The sequence below is a fragment of the Nilaparvata lugens genome, chromosome X (genome assembly GCF_014356525.2).
Source record: "Nilaparvata lugens isolate BPH chromosome X, ASM1435652v1, whole genome shotgun sequence".
Taxonomy (NCBI): domain Eukaryota; kingdom Metazoa; phylum Arthropoda; class Insecta; order Hemiptera; family Delphacidae; genus Nilaparvata; species Nilaparvata lugens.
Window position 1 is genome coordinate 1921515 of NC_052518.1, and position 18538 is coordinate 1940052.

Genomic DNA, 18538 nt, shown 5'->3' on the forward strand with positions numbered 1-18538 from the left:
AATGTTAGATGCTTTTGAACGGGTAGCATACTGTTCTTGAATCTTACTTTTATATTTAGCTGTTTTCATATATACTACACTAGCCGTCAGGCTCGCTTCGCTTGCCGGATACGTCTAGCCAGGGGGCTCCACCCCCTGGACCCCCCGACTGGATCGTCCAAAAATGGGATCAGCGGGCTCGCTTCGCTCGCCTGAATTTTTCATTGGAGCATGCTTCATTCCATCAGAAAGTCAAAGTACTTCCTCGCTCGATTCAATCACCCAAACGCAAAAATACCCGCTAATTTTAGGCGTATCTTTGGCGTTATTTCAAATTCGTTCTAACACAACATTATTACACATCAGCTGATCTTCTGTACTAAATTTGAACATTTTCTGTTCATTTGTTCTCGATAAAGCTGAGAAAACGTTAAAAAACGAAGATTTTGGGCGTATCTTTGGAAATTCTTCCAAATCCGTTCTTAGTGCGCCTCTAAATGGTCAACTGATCATACCTACCAAATTTGAACGTTTTTGGTCCGGTAGATTTTTAGTTCTGCGAGTGAGTGAGTGAGTCAGTCAGTCAGTTAGTCAGTGAGTGAGTGCAATTTCAGTTCTATATATATATATATATATATAGATTGATGACTGACAACACTGTTTTCATACAATTTTGTAGGTTGGAGTTCGCCTTCAAGATTCAAGTTGATTCCAAAAGTCACACATGTTCAACATCTACAGAACATGTAGAAGGGTCTACATTGGTATAGTGGATTGTTCTTGTAAACTTTACTCCAAGTTTACAAAATACATTCATTTTATGAAAAACTTGGATTCAAGTTAACTTGACTAATGTAAATGCTCCTTTACAATATATTTATTCCGCTTCGTCACTATAGTCCAACTATATATTCCGTTCGTTTCTATAGTCCAACTTGTGATATTTTACTACAATATTTCAATGTATATTTGTAAATTTGTTCGTTTTCATAGTCCAACTTGTGATATTTTACTTATTATTGACAAAGCCTATTGCTTACATGTTTGTAATGTTGTTTTGTGGCCAATAAAATTCTTTATTCTTGATTCTTGGTCACCAGTTCCTAATAGGGTGGCATTCACTTTATTTGTGAACGCCGAAGTTTGTGTCGACGGTATACGACATAGAAAGCAAAAGCTCGCGCTTGGTCCATAGTTCTACGACTGAGGATTCAGCTCAGCGACTAAAATCGACAAGCCATGATTCTGTTAATCAATACTCATATAATAATACAAAGTATAGAACTGCTTTTTATCATGATACATGGTTTTCATTCTTTAATAAAAAATAAAACGAGATTCCGGTGTCAAAAGCATCAAAGTCGCAAGGCTTGTCTGGACTATTCATAACTTTCTCAGTATGCATTATCCACTCAGCAGTTCTAATACAAACACAGACATCAGTTTCGTTCAATTCTAAGCTTTTGATACAAAGTTTATTTTCAATTTGATTGGACAACACTTTTGGATAGATTTGAATCAACCTGAAGTTTCTCCGCTCATAATGATTTTACCAACTGAAGCAAATTTCCTGTTCGGATTTACATGACACCTTTGTTTAGATACAGAGAGTATAGAAAGTGGAATAGAATTCATGCATGTAGAACATTCATTCATTCATGTTTTACATTGTCCTGTCGGTGAGGTCTCTCATAACAAGTCTATTATAATAAGTTCTTCTTTGAATTCGAAATAATAATTCAACAGAATTGATTCACTAAACAATCAAAAGCGTTTCGCACCTGTGCTGAGTAAGCGAGTTTCAGCATCAAATATGCTTCTCAGAAATTGTTTGTTGCGGCGGGATTAGCGAAGCATAAACAAATGAATGATATTGCTTTGTTTCTGAGAGGAAAATCAGAGGATCGAGCACACGTGTGGCGAGATAATGCCAAATATTCAGACAATGCCAACAGTTCTCTTCCGTTGAGGTATTTGACGTTAATTATTATTTAAAATTATTTGCAGTGCTTTGCTTGTCTGCCGTTGGCTTATTTGATTAATGCTCGTTGAAGTGAGCATCCTCTCCACTCCAAGTTACAATATCAAACATACCAATCACATATCTGATATCAGAAGATAATCAAATATTCCAGTGGTTTCAAGTGTTTGCAGCTACGATTATAACCTACTTTGAACGTTTCTTCCAATATAGCAAACATGTATCTTATTCACTCATGCCCGGTTGCAGAGTCGTCCAGGAGCGCCATTCAGGGGGGGCAGGGGGGTGCCATTCAGTGGGGCAAGGATCAGATGAATAATGAAAATGCGGGTCTATCTACATGAATCTTTAGAATCTCATACTGATTTAATACTTTTTTAAACAGCAGAAGAATAATTTTCCTTCTACAGTATCAACAATGTAACAAAATTGCCTTGAAAGTATGTCTACGGAGTAATAAAGAATATATTTTTCTCTGTGGTATAGTTGAGGCTTAAATGTAGAATGAGTACAATTATTTATAAGGGCACAATAAGTGAGTTGTTGCATAAATTTCAACGTGAGAATTAACAAGTTGCAAGATGTCACAGTGAAAGCAAAAGAAAGGGCACAATCAGACAATGTATGTACAGAGTTGGTGAGAATTAAATCATCTCCACTCATCACCCAATAAAATAGGAGGAAAAGGAATGTTGTACAGTAAAATTCACTGAATTTCAATTGTCATTCAACAATCCAATTTATCAGGTTCAAATCGTTGAATATCACTTTAAATTCCCAGCAATTATTGACTATTTCTTTTTACAATCAGAAAAATCTATTATGAACATACAGAATAAACATTGTGCTGATCTGAATCGATCTATGGTAATAATAGGAATTGAAAGAATAGAAAATGTCATGGCATTCCAAGTAGTGATGTCTGTGTATTAGAACTGCTGAGTTGCTGAGTTGATAATGCATAGTGGAAAAAAGTCATGAATAGCTCAGACCAGCCTGGCCTATGATGAACCGGTATAAACAATTCATAGAATTCTTAGAATTCATAGGAACGGTAAAAAAATCAATTTTACGAAAATCTATGTACATGTAACTGGATTTAGAAGATCAATACGATAATGTTCTCTATCACAATTTAATCATAGAAATGTTTAAGTGAAACGTTGGGCGCAAACCTTCTGCCATGAGGAGACAAATAAATTTATGAAAAGCTTGATAGCTTGAATTCTCCAGTGATCTGATATTTGTTACACGTTTTTATTCTAAGACATAATATGTCTTAGACTAATTTTTAATGTTTCTTCAATCGGCAGGAAAACTTTGGTTTTTCAAAGTTATCTTACTCCCTTATTTTGGGGTATTTTCAGAAATCAAGATAAATAACCTACCAAATTTCCTACACGAATACAGTGTAAGTTGTATTATAATAGCTACAGTACTTACGTACTGTATAGTACAGTACCTGTTCGTTTTTACCGTATAATTATATGATAATAGAAAGCTTATTAAAAACAGCCATAACTTCCTTGTTTTCGGATATTTTCGAAAACGGGACTTACGCTTTAAAGAATTTGGGGTCGCTGAATCCAAATCCGAAATCAGAAATCTTCTATCTATATTTTTAAGGAAGTTAGACTTTGAGAAAAAGTGATGAGTCATCCTTTGAGCAAACGTCGGCGCGTAGTTGTTAGATCTTGCCTCTGCTTGCCTCGAGGGGAAAAGACGTGACAAAACGAGGTTCCTGGATAGGAGTCACCATGTGAAAGACACGATTTGACTCAATGTACTTCGACAAAAAAACGAGAACACTGTTCAGTGTTCAAGTTGCACGTCTCCTATCGTGTGAAAGAGGCCTTATGGGAACAGCTTAATGTTTCTTTAGCTTTCTAACTGAAAGTTATTTTCCAATTAGAATATGATCCCCAATGAAATTGTTGAAATTGTCATTGTAAAAGAAAAATTTATCTTTTTCCATGATTTTTAAGAAATCTGTTTCAGTGTATTCCTACTTTAGGGCCTATCTGTAGGCCTATTTTTTCTAATAAATACTTCATGATTAATTACTAATAATGTAGGCCTATATGCTTTGTATTGATACTTCAACCACATTTGTATAAAACTGGAGAAAATGAAGCATATAATAACATCTTCGAATGTAACATTTATGGGGAATCCCAGGACCCTCTATCCTTTGGGCGTATTCCTTCCCACCTCATACCTCTTGGTTTTTGCCAAACAGTTTGGTGAAATGGCGCCAATGGAGTCGTCACATAAAGTTAAAATCAGGCATTTAACTTATTTATGAAGCCAGAACTCCACTTTTCGTTGCACAGATGTCAAAGTAAACTATGGCTCCCATAAAACTAAAAACGCCCAATTAGACACATCATTTCGTTGCAGAGTCGTCAGAAAGAGCTTATTTATGTCTCCAATCGCTAAAAACGGTCATTTAAGTTATGGGCGCGTAGTCGTGCTGTTAAATCCAATATTTACTCCCACCACATGCATTTTAGAGGTTGTGCTAGCTTTTTTTGAAATATGTTTACAAAAAACCATCTGTATATAAGTAAATTATTTTTCTCTCCCTATGTTTTTCAAGTTGTTTATAAGCTCCAAATCTCTATGGCACCAAATCTATGGTGAGAAATCTCGCCCAAAGCCAAGAGTCGCCATATGGTTTATAAATTTTATGTGAGGTCTTTTAGGTATGTTCACAGTGATGTCGATTAAAACTTTCTCCGATGCCAAGACATTGTTTGGATAGAAGCATGTACGAAAATGTACAGAAAAAAATGAATATAACTGCAGTGTGACCTATGTGTGATGCTAATTCGAGATATAGCTAAATTAATGGGCTTCCGCAAACGACTGTGCAACGACCAACCATTTATACGAGTGATTTTAAACTATGTCTCACATAGCTATGTTTGATCTTATGTAACGACTCTGCAACCGGGCATCATTCTCCGATATGATGAATCGATCCATAAATTCATATTCCTCCAATCACATATCGGATACCAGAAGATAATCAAATATCCCTGTGGTTTCAAGTGTTCGCAGCTATAACCCACTTTGAACGTTTCTTCCAATATGAAAATCATTTATCTGATATAATGAATCATATTTACTCTTCGTAGTCAATTATTCTCTCGTTAATTTGATTGTATGGGAGGAAAAGATGTTTTGGTATTTATTAATTCTCAGGAAATATGGTGGTATTCGTATTGACAACATTATTAAAATCGTTTCTTCCAATATAGCAAACATTCATCTTAATTACTCATCCTTTGATATGATGAATCATAATATATACTCCTTGTAGTCGATTATTCTCTCGTCTATTTGATTGTATGGGAGGAAGAGATATTGTGTTATATTTATTAAATTTGAACAAGTATATGGATATTGACAACATAAATGTCTTACTCTTTCAATTATTCTCTCATTGTTGATTTGTTACTAGCGAGAAGTATCGGTGAATATTTAATTTTGTCTGATTAGAATCTGTTTCTTTAATTTTATCTCTAGAAGAGACGAGATTATTTATCTTAGCCTCTGAATTCAATAACTGCGGTAGAATGAATATAATATGCTGTATCAATATTCATATGCGAGTTAAGACCAATATCCGGAAATATCATACCTGGGAGGAGGAAACCCCTTTACAACAGGGTTGAATTAGCTGTTTGGACTTGGTGAATATCTGCTGTAATCTTCATGTTTATTATTTAATTTCTGTTGGGATTCAACCTGGGCCGGATTCAGAAATTTGGCGCCTCTAGGCTATCGTTTATTATGTAGGTGATATTGTAGTATTTATTTTATTCGATACAGTATGCCGGCCAGTTTGGTTTAGTGGTAAGAAGCGTTGCAATTAATTTCCGTCTACTAGCACAGCCTGGTTCGTGGGTTCGAATCCCGCCGATAGCATGAACGATTGATCATCTCATCAATTCACCAACGCACTTCCCGTAACCCACGCACAAGCAAAAAGATAATGTGGGCATCATCCGTAATAATAATAATAATCAATGACATTAAATTATTCTCTTGAAATCAGAATGTTGATAAACTATAGCAGACTATAATAAAATATGTTGATGTCTATAATAATGTTGATAGCTTGATAACTATAATGAGGTCCACGTTATAATGGCAGTGTTTGTTTGGCAATGGTATTGCTATCCGTGTCTATCATTCAACAAAGCGGATAGCTATAACTCTTTCTCGCTTGGCTCTGTTGCCAGATCGTCTTTTAACAATGTAAGATTAATCATTAATTTTTTTTTAAATAATAAAATATTTAATGTTAATTATGAAAATTTATTATGAAATTATTGAAAAATATAATTTCTTGCTCAATAAAATATAATTGATTATTTTAAACGAGAATGAACAATTAATAAACCTGTATCAGCTACCGCAGGGGTCTCCAACCTTTTTTATCCAAGGGCCAAATTGTCAATTCTTGGAAGGCTTAGAGGGCCAATAACAAGGATGTACGTGGAATCTGACTTGTGGGGTCACACAAGACGAGGGATTTAGGGAGTGTAAAATAATTATATTTCCATTAAAATAATATGAGGAGTTTCAAGCAGGTTTAATTGAAACACAGGAAGAAACAAACCAATTCATTTCATTTCAATACAAAGTCCAATTTATTGAGTGTAAAAAGGTCATAAGAAAACTTGACAATGCATGAATTTAGCAAGTTAAACAAAATGCTAATAACTTTTTTATAGTAATAAGACAACTTCACAATACACGAATTTACAGAAAGTTACCAAGCTAAAGTAGAATACTTATTTTTAGTGAGAAGATTGCATTTCTTTTCCACTTAGAATGTCCGCCCATTTAGGATCAAACTTTGTGGTTCCGATCATTAAAATTGTTTTCAAATGTTCATCTGACAAGGAAGATCTGTATTTGAACTTAACAAACTTACTTTCTGAAAATGTCTGCTCACACTTGTAGGTAGATCCAAAAAGAGAAAACATAGCTTGAGCATGGTTTTTTATGTTTTTAGAGTCTTTTTCTGGGAGAGACATGTACAGTCCGTGCAGACCATTAGCTAATAACTCGCAATGGTTGATCGCTGCTTGTTTACAGCTTATTTTACACTTATTAAGAAATGGAGTGGCTAGTAAGAGAAGAGTACTGAACTCACAGTTGTTGTCAAAAATGTGTATAGATATATATTTTTAAAAATCTGTAGCAATAACTCTCGGCGGGCCGGACAAAATCTATCCGCGGGCCGGATGTGGCCCGCGGGCCGTAGGTTGGAGAGCCCTGAGCTACAGTGTTTAGAAGGCATTGACAAGACAGAGGTTCGGCAACGTTGTTCTCCTATCTTTCCTCACTGCCATTATAATGTGGAACTCACTATATACATCCTAATTCATAATCATTGTATTTTTTGAGTAAACTTCAATGGTTTTTACACTTTGAGAGAATAATAACTCTAGCGAAGAAATACAGAACTAACTAATGATACAAAAAAGTATGGGAGTGACTATGCTAATAAAAGCCACGCCCCAAATTCAAAGAGCAGTCTCATTGGACAATGACAAGCATGTGACGTTCTCTCTTACTAGGAAAACGGATTCAGCTTGGCTGGAAATATTTTCAATACTCGTTCATGAATACGACTTTTTTCAGTCTTTCTTTCAATGATAAATATCTAAGTATCTGTCAAGCTACAACCCTTTTATCCCGTTCCTCTCTTACCCAAATCCCGCTAAAAATTTGCCACTGATACAGCAGTATACGTTACAATTGTTTCGAGTGTATTTAATTTTAAGAAAAATCAATATTCTGGATCTACAGGGATTATTTCGTGCATTTCTTGCGGAGAAAAAACGATGCTTGATATTGGAGACATGATAAATGTTTGTAAGTTTGGAAAAAGGCCAAAAGCAATCGTCAATTCATGCAAATGCTGGGGGGTGAGGCTAACTCAAACACTAGCAAGACTTTCTTTGACAGATCATTATTTTGATGATGGATTATCCAATGGAGAAGAAAGGAAGCTTTTAAAATCAAATTCTGTGCAATCTTCACATTGCTTATTTTTTCCTTCTTTAAATTCGAATCCACTCGATATAATTCTACAACTGAATAATTTTCTATTCATGTTTTGAAAGAGATCTTCATAAAAAAATCTGGTGTGGTACACTCACACAACTTTCCTTGCTCATTGAACTGAAAGCCTCATTCTTAAACAAGAATAATTTAGGGTAATGACGATTGGCGGCAACATATTTGAAACTACGATCAGACTACTGTACATGTGTGTATATTATTGTTTTCAGAGTACTTTTTCCTTCGTGTAAATTTTGAAATTCAATGATTTTTTCAAAAGTCGTCAAAACAGCTGTTCTACAGATGAAATATCTCGACTATGTGTTCTTTTTATGAACTGCTCTACCCACCTACCTCAAGCACGAGAAGGAGGTTACAAAGTAAATTTCTCAAGGATGGGGTGCACCTCCCATTAGTTTCCCAAGAAAAAGACTCATGCCAGTTGATAGAGCTGATAAATAACTATACAGGATATGAATTTGAAAAAAATCGGTCAAGTCATTTTTGAGAAAATTGTGAAAAACATTGTTTTTTAGTAATTATCTGCCATTTTTCTCAAGAGCATTACGGAGCTCCTGCAATTTTCCCAGAAATAAGACTCATGTCAGTTGATAGGGCTTATAAATAGACTTATGAATAGGCTTATAAATTTATTCATGGTATAAATTTGAAGAAATCCGTTAGAGCCGTTTTCGAGGAAACCGTGAAAAACATGGTTTTTTAGTAATTAATTATCCGCCATTTTTTCCGACATCTTGAATTGAATTTTATTGAATTCCTTATTGTCGGATCCTCATGGTATAAGGACCTTAAGTTTGAAATTTCAAGTCAATCGGTTAATTAGGAATGGAGTTATCGTGTTCACAGACATACACACACAGAGACCAACACCCAAAATCATGTTTTTGGACTCAGGGGACCTTGAAACGTATAGAAAACTTGAAAATACGGTACCTTAATTTTTTTGGAAAGCAATACTCTCCTTACCTATGGTAATAGGGCAAGGAAAGTAAAAATCTTTAAAATCATCTCATTTACTAAGAAATTATATTGAGAAAGTTAACAATGAATTCTTAAATCGGAATACGAAAAGTCCCATGTTGAAATAATATTTTTTCGATACATTACGATAGAGAAAAGTTAGCATAAAAAGATGCTATGATATAAGGCATTTGTGTTCGAAATTCCACCATCATTTTTGAAGCCGATTATATTCGATTACTGTCAACTATTGTTGATTATTACTGTCTTAGACGGGTGAGAGTGTATGAACGGCACAGTAATGATTGATTGATTGAGTATTTTATTTATGTAGATTACGATATATACTTGCTTTTACACTTATATACAAAAGCTTACAATACAGCAAAGTTTTAGATAAATTTACATAATATAAACGAAGAAAATCATTATTTAACTGTAAATTATATGAAAAAAGCAATTTTGAATAACTAAATAAATATTATCTACATAAATGACGTTTCTATTGGTCATAAATATTGGCATTATTGGCGGAGCTTTGAACATATTAATGTCCATTCTTCGGGAAAAATATTCAAAATATCCTTCCCACTTACTCTACCAAAATTGAGAGTTATCAAATAAAACTCTACCCAGTATGAGAGACTGACAGCATCACATAGCTTCACGAAAAAGAACTACATCGAGAATGACAAATTTATAGTTTCCATGTTTATTTTCAACTAAAATTGTATAGGAATTGTACGAGAAAAACTAACCTTATGTTGGACTTTGTCATCACCTAAATTTGGAAGAAAAATAGCACAAGGATTGCCTTAGTATTTCATCTACCAATTTTAAAACATCAGTGTCACTTGTATCGTAAATGAATGGAATTTGAAACATCAACGTCCTATACCATGAGGTATTTTCTTATGATATCTCTTTCCTTTATGATATTACTGAATTTAAACCCGACTTTATCCAACAAAAGATTGGATTCAAAAGACTTTATCCAAAGATTGGATTAGAACAGAAGGAGAACAAGCGCAAGAATAGTATATAGTATCCACTATCCACTATATACACTATCCTTGGAACAAGCGTAGAGTTACTAGGAGTTAAGTGTAACTTTCATAATAGTTGAAACATTCTCTACTAGATGGCGTAATAAGTCTGATGTCTTTCATTTGCTGAAACAATACTGTGTGATCATGAATGAATATCGAAGTTTCACCCCTTCATAATCAAGAGTCAAGAATAAAAATGTTTTATTGTCACAAATAGAATTGCATTCACAAACACCACTTCAACTGAATACAATAATATTGATACTAAGTACGTACAAGAAATATTTGTTACATTAAACTTATGCCCGGTTGTAGAGTTATCACATAAAGTTAAAAACAGGCAGTTAACTCATTTACGAAGCCATAAATTCACTTTTCGTTGCACAGATGTCAAAGTAAACTATAGCTCCCATAACACTAAAAACGCCCAATTAGACACATGATTACGTTGCACAGTCGTCAGAAAGAGCTTATTTATGTCTCCAATAGCTTAAGTTATGGGCCCGAAGTCGTGCTATTAAATGCAATATCTACTCCCACCAAATGCATTTTTGAGGTTGTGCTAGCTTTTTTTAAACGATGTTTACGAAAAATCATCAGTAAATAAATAAATTATTTTTTCTCTTCCTATGTTTTTTTAAAGTTGTTTATAACCTCCAAATCGCTAAATATGGTGAGAAATCTCGCCAAAATCCAAGAGTCGCCATATTCTTTATCAATTTCATGTGAGGTCTCTTAGGTCTGTTCACAGTGATGTCGATTGAAACTTTCTCCGATGCCAAGACATTGGATAGAAGCTGTACGGTAATGTACGGAAAAAAGTGAGTAGAGTTGCAGTTTGATTTATGTGTGATCCTAATTCGAGATATATCTAAATGGGCTTCGGCAAACGACTGTGCAACGACCAACCATTTATCTAAGTGATTTTAAACTATGTCTCACATAGCTATGTTTGATTTTATGTAACGTGTCTGCAATCGGACATTAGTTGAAAATTATATGTCAAGTGAAAAAGCAACTCAGTTTGTATTGTTGGCACCAGTGCGTATGTGCGTACAATATTTCCTTTAAAAATCAGCTTGAAATTCTTGAACGTCACAGGACCTGAGCCCTTAATAGGCTGTGAAGCTGCTTATAGACAGGAATTATAGATGGAAGAAGAAGATGAAGCTGAAGATGAAGAAGAAGGAAAAAAGAAGAAGAAAAAGAATTGAAGCTGTGAGATGAATGATATAATACATTAAAGACTGGAGCAACTTTCAACTGTGGGGGATGATCATAAACGATTTGAATTTGCAGTAAAATTAGTTATTGAATTAATAATTGAATACAGGGAGAATGTAAGAAAATGTGGGCATACAAGGAAAATGCACTATGTCAAATTTTTCCAAACTGTGATTTATCATTAGTTTTCAATTAATTATATAAACTACTAGCCGTCAGGCTCGCTTCGCTCGCCATATCCGTCTAGCCACCCGACTGGGTCATCCAAAAATGAGATCAGCGGGCTCGCTTCGCTCGCATGCATTTTTCATTTGATCATGCTTCAGAAACGCAGATTTTGGGCGTATATTTGGCGTTATTTCAAATTCCTTCTAACACAACATTATTACACTCTAGCTAGTCACCTCATCACAAAATTATTAGACCCTAGTTAAACCTCTGTACCAAATTCGAACATTTTCTGTCTATTACTTGATGAAAGAACTGAGAAAACGCAAAAAACCGCTAATTTTGGGCGTATATTTTGCGTTATTTCAAATTGCTTCTAACACAACATTATTACACCCCAGCTGAGCTTCTGTACTAAATTTTAAAATTTTCTGTTCATTAGTTCTCGATAAAGCTGAGAAAACGCTAACGCAGATTTTGAGAATATCTTCGGAAATTTTTCCAAATCCATTCTTAGTGCGCCTCTAAAGGGCCAACTGAACATACCTACCAAATTTGAACGTTTTTGGTCCGGTAGATTTTTAGTTCTGAGAGTGAGTGAGTGAGTGAGTGAGTGAGTGAGTGAGTGAGTGAGTCAGTCAGTCAGTCAGTGAGTGAGTGCCATTTCGCTTTTATATATATAGATGAATGTTTAATAATTAATATCAAACAAATGAAAAATATTTTTTTCTTGTAGTATTAAATTATTTTGTGAAAAATCACTATATGGAAATTTTGATTGATGTTAGATATTAGAAATTGATTTCATAAAAAAATTACTTTTATGGACTTGGTGGATTTTCCTTGTATGCCCACCTTATATCAAGATACTATCTTTTATCGTTTAGATTCATGGTTATTCTGAGTTCAGAAAGAAGTTACTATACAAAAGTGGTAATGAATCATAAATCAAGCACTTAATATACTTTAGAGCTTTTACTAGAGGAAATTCGTGAAAATGGCATCCTTAAAATGCAAAACTTCAAAAAACCGTACATATTAATCGACGCGCAATTCAAAAAGGAACACTCCTGTCAAATTTCATGAGAATCTATTGTCCCATTCCGCCGTGAATGCGGAACAAACATAGAAAATACATACATACATGAGAACAGACATATAAAGATAAATGGAAAACTGTCGAATTACATCTTAGACCTCACTTTGCTCGGCCAACTAACTGTTGGATGTACATGTATGCACTGGATTTGAATCGCTACTCAGCTATCATTAGAGGAATCATAAAGCACGTCTACTATGTTTCTGCTACCCTGGTAGAAATGCAAACATCTAGTTAGTCAGTTAATTAATTAGTTAGTTAGTTATTTTCAGAACACATTTTTTTGTTTTTGTTTTTGTTTTGTTGCGGAACAAACATAAAAAATACATACATACATGAGAACAGACATGTATATACTGTATATACATCATATACTGTTTAAAGATAGTAAAACTGTCGCTCTGATTTGTATCACACTACTCAGCTATCTAGAGGAATCATAAAACACGTCTACTATGTTTCTGCTGCCCTGGTAGAAATGCAAACATCTAGTTAGTCAGTTAATTAGTTAGTTTCAGTTAGTTCAATGCAAACATTTTAGTTATTTATAGTTTTGTTTATAGTTATAGTATACTGTTATTGTGATGTTAGGGCAAACACAGAGTAGGCTTTTTGTTGGATGAAACATCCATGAAACACGTCTACTTCTGCTGCCCTGGTAGAATTGCAAACATCTGGTTAGTTTGAATAGGAACGAGATTTTTTGAATTTAATCCTAGAGCGCGCGCAAACACAAAAAAAGCCGGCTTTTTGTTGAATGAATTTATCCATAAAACACGTCTACTATCTTTTTGCTGCCCTGGTAGAATTGCAAACTTCTGGTTAGTTTGAATGATTTTTTGAATTGAATTTGAATTGAATCTAGAGCGCGCGCGCGCTTTCCTCATATCATACAAAAAAGTACTTTTTGTTTGGATGATCCATAATACACGTCTACTTACTATCTTTCTGCTGCCCTGGTAGAATTGCAAACATCTGGCTAGTCTGAATAAGAACAGATTTTTTTAATCTAGAGCGCGAAAAACACACAAACAAACTTGCGGGTTGGGTTTTAAAAGCGGGATTTTTGAAGACGTAAATGAGCTTACTTTTATTTGCATTATGTTAACTTATGGAACAGGGAGTCATAATATATCAAGAGGTAGTAGCTAGCTGACTTGATGTTAACGCCACGAAACTCCTGACCATAGGCAACCCGCTTTACATACATACACTCCAGTTGTTAGTAATATGGAATCTGGAAGATTGGGTGAAATACCAAATCAACCTGCTATTTTCAAGTTTTGAATTCTCTCACTGAATGTGCTTGTCATCTTATTTGACAAATAGGTGTGAAACATGTATGTAGCTTTTAGATGAATTTGTGATATTTTTAGACAAGATTCTAGTGTTCCATTATGGGTGAACTGCAGTAGATTCTACTTCATATTAAACAAATTACAATTCGAAACTGAAACTTGATAATACTAATTCCACAATCTGCATAAGAGGAGAAGGAGGAAAAAAGAAGAAGAAGAAGAAGAAGAAGAAGAAGAAGAAGAAGAAGAAGAAGAAGAAGAAGAAAAAGACGATGGAGAAGAAGAAGAAGAAGAAGAAGAAGATAAAGAATAATATTATTTTTCAATGATTTGATGATTAATCTATATATACAAAAATGAATGACTGTTTGTGTGTTTGTTTGTTAGTTTGTTCCCTACAGACTCGAGAACTATTCGACAGAACGGCATGAAACTTTGGGAATATGTTGTGTGAATATTGGGGATGGTTTCTGACCAGAAATTTTAATAGGGGGGCCTAATAATAATTATATATTATTCCATTTTACAGACCTATGTTTTCGAAATTGTCGGCCGAGCGGCTAACGTAGAAGGGGAAGATCATCATGATTCAAGATCATAATGTGATAATATGATTTAGCAAGTAAACTTAACCAGCTGTAGTAAACACGTCACTCTGTGATAAAATTGTTTACTGGTATTAAAACGATAGTTTTAAGCACATTGGAAGTCCGTATTGAGATGTGAAGAAAATATTGATTGTCAGATAAATTTCATGATTCACCAAATAAAGTCAAGTGTGACATGAGATACGTTGACTTTTTGGCGGTACGAAGTTCGCCGGGTAAGCTAGTTTCATAAATGAAATTGAATAATTTTTTTAATTGATGTTATTCTAAAAATTCTAAAATGTTGAAAACCGATCTGACAACGTTTCGGAGCTAGTAAAGGATAGTGCTATCTATTTTATAGAATGATAGACAAGGTAAGCTACACAATGTTGATGAAATACTGCCATTATAACGTGGACCTCACTATAGATTGACGCTGTTCGTTCCCATTGAGACGAAAGTGTAAGAGAGGGAAGTTGTAAGGCTAGTCTGTAAGGATGAGGAATCTGTAAGGATGAGGAATCTGTAAGGATGAGGAGTCTGTAAAGCAGGGAACCCACTATGCCGTCACCGTCAGGCACCGTCCAGCACCGACCGTCACCGTCAGGCACCGTCCAGCACCGACCGTCACCGTCAGTCGCCGCCTTCACCGTCATTTTTCCGGCGATAACCCACTTGCCCGTCTGGTTAGCTCCGTCAGAAACCGGAGCTAACCAGAAGAAATGCATCAGTTGCGATGGAGAGTTCAGCAGCATGTGCTGAAGAAGAAGAGATACAGAAACGGAGGAAGCATACGTACTGGGTGCACGAAATCTTCAGAAGAAGAAACGAATATGGTGAATTTCATCATTTGTTTGACGACTTGAAAAAAGACGATGCTAAGTTCTTTTTATATTTCCGCATGACTCCAAAGAAGTTCTACGAATTGCTCGAGTTTCACTGAAATTCCCAGTGAAACACAGTAACTTCCGTGAGGTCATTGGTCCTGAGGAGCGGCTGGCCTTAACACTGAAGTAAGTAAATTTATAAATTTAATGTCATGTTACTTTTCCCATCATCTTGTGATTTGTCAAACGGCCAAAACTTTGATTTCATAATTTCGCTTACGGAATAATATTTGAAAATAACCTACCTGACATGGTATCAAACTTTTCTGAGATTTCCTGCCAAGCATTATCTTTGTTCCTGTTGTCGTGATAACTATTATCACTAGTATTATTCAAGAAGGGATACTCCCTAATAGCCTCTATCAACATTTCGTCCGTACTCATCGCTCACAGAACAAAGGCGCACTACAACAAAACTCTGGCGATGTGACTTCACTCATAGTTGAATGTCGACTGGAAGAATGATAAAAAAACGGACCGGCTATCCGGCAAGAATGCCCCAAACAGCAATGGTGGCCGACGGTGACTGACGGACACGGTCGTGGCCGGTGACGGACGGGTATAGTGGGTTGCCGTTCTTTCAAAACAATGCAAAGCAATTTTGCCGGTACGCAACGGTGACGGTCGGTGCCAGAAGGCGCCTGACGGTGACGGCATAGTGGGTTCCCTTCTTAAGGATGAGGAATCTGTAAGGATGAGGAATCTGTAAGGATGGGGCATCTGTAAGGATGAGGAGTCTGTAAGGTTGAGGAATCTGTAAGGATGAGGAATCTGTAAGGATGGGGCATCTGTAAGGATGAGGAATCTGTAAGGATGGGGCATCTGTAAGGATGGGGCATCTGTAAGGATGGGGAATCTGTAAGGATGGGGCATCTGTAAGGATGAGGAATCTGTAAGGATTAGGAATCTGTAAGGATGGGGCATCTGTAAGGATGAGGAATCTGTAAGGATGGGGCATCTGTAAGGATGGGGCATCTGTAAGGATGGGGAATCTGTAAGGATGAGGAATCTGTAAGGATGAGGAATCTGTAAGGATGAGGAATCTGTAAGGATGAGGAATCTGTAAGGATGAGGAATCTGTAAGGATAAGGAATCTGTAAGGATGAGGAATCTGTAAGGATGAGGAATCTGTAAGGATGAGGAATCTGTAAGGATGGGGCATCTGTAAGGATGAGGAATCTGCAGGGATGAGGTGTCTGTTAGGATGAGACTGTCGCCAGTTGAATCGATTGCTGTTGGCTTTCTCGTTCATCATTCCAATTCGTCGTCAGCTATCTCTTACCCTACTGATGATATTCTATTCTATTCTATTCCAAGCTTTAGTGCTTTTCAAAAAATAAATCAAAATATTCGTTCCAGTTTTCCAACTGCACTGGACCTCTCCTTTATTAAGGTCCACGCTATAATCACGGTATTAGAATAACATTGGTGCTGCCTACCTTGTATATCATTCGACAAAGCAGATAGCGTTTCGAGATCCGTCTCAACAATGTAAATAAATAAATAATTTATTGTCAAAAACATAGAAATATCATAACAACGTCATCATCTTACAGCAATATCACATTAAATATCACGTTTTAAAATAATTTATTATAATTAAAATAAAAATAAAAATAATTTATTGTCAAAAACAAAGGAATATCATAACAACGTCATCAGCTTACAGTAATATCACATTAAATATCACGTTTTATTTAATTATTTTAATCTATTTCATTTTCAAATTCAATTGTCTAGCACTCTCAAGTCAAAAAACAAACATTTACACAAATAACTTTCAAAATAATATCGTTTTCCAGCTCCGTAGAGTTGCGAGATCCGTCTCAAAATGTAAATAAATGAATAATTTATTGTCAAAAACATAGAAATGTCATAACAACGTCATCAGCTACAGTAATATCACATTTTATTTTCATTATTTTAATCTATTTCATTTTCAAATTCAATTTTCTAGCACTCTCAAGTCAAAAAACAAACATTTACACAAATAACTTTCAAAATTGAATTTCGAAAAACTCACCTACCTCACATAAACATTCACCATCGAGCAAATTCTTAAACAATCGTTTAAAACTCTCAAAGTCAATTACTCTTATCTCATTAGGGAGAGCATTAAAAAGTTTTATAGACTGCCAATTCTTTTGCGATCCTGCATACTGAAATAGTTATTTGTGCAACTAGTGCGCAAAGTGACAGTTTGCTGCACCGAAAGAAACGTTTACGCCCGAGCCGTAGGCGAGGGCGGAATGGTTTCTTGAGTGCAGCAGAGGAACTTTGCGCACGTATTTCACATTAAGTTTTTCCTACAGTTACCATTGAATATGAAAAGTGGGCAATTATGGGTAAAATTGCCTGAAATGCATCAAATGTTTTTCTGTGTAATTTTATTATTGATAAAAACCTTAATCCTAAAATCCTAAAGTCCTCGTTGTCCTTGGTTATAATATATAATTAATAATAATTAGCGCGTTGTGCTTGGTTGCACCTCTGCTCACTATAGCAGCCACAGCAGTCACTGTTACCAACTTCATTTTGATTTTGCTGCACTGTTGCTCCATATAACCTACTAAGTATTTTGCGTTGCCATGTTGCAAATCTGGAGTGCAGAAAAATTTTTCCCGCACTAGAGCGGAAAAGTGATTCTTTGCGTTCTGTAATCAGTGCAGCAATGGCCACTTTTCAACGTAACTGTAGGAAAATAATATTGACTCTAATATAATTTTGTAGAAATATAATCAATCAAAAAAATATTCAACCTCAATTATTATGGAAATGTATTACTTAATCATTGAAGAATACATTTTCTTGGTGAATTGATTATTTTAAACAAGAATGAACAGTGAATCTTACATCAGATATACCGATATGAACTATCCTCTATAGAAGGCAGTGGCAAGGCAAAGAATCGACAAATCTGCTCTCCCATCTTTTACCAGTGAGCCTCAATATATCTTTTATTATTCCTAGATTGCCACTGTCAATATTATTATCAGTGTAGAGGATTAGAAGTTTGAAAGTTCAGGTCCTTGTCTATCATTCCACAAAGCAGATAGCGGTATCTTTTTCTACCTCACAACTTTGCCAGATAATTTTTTAACTATGTAGAAATGTAATCAATTGATAAAATATTCAATGTCAATCATAGAAAAATGTATTATTTAATTGTTGAAAATACATTTTTCGAAGACTAAAATA

At 35.1% G+C, this 18538-nt stretch overlaps 1 protein-coding gene across 1 annotated transcript in view; it reads right to left on the minus strand.

The window, feature by feature from the left end:
• Positions 1–15997, minus strand: part of LOC111052388 (ras-like protein family member 10B) — a 30799-nt gene extending 14802 nt beyond the window's left edge. Inside the window, exons 1-2 of the mRNA XM_039441416.1 lie at positions 15872–15997; positions 15049–15211 (exon numbers count right to left, since the gene is read on the minus strand). Of these exons, the coding sequence (XP_039297350.1) occupies positions 15049–15211; positions 15872–15997 (289 nt within the window). The remainder of the gene's footprint in view (positions 1–15048; positions 15212–15871) is intronic.
• Between the last annotated feature and the right edge of the window lie 2541 nt (positions 15998–18538).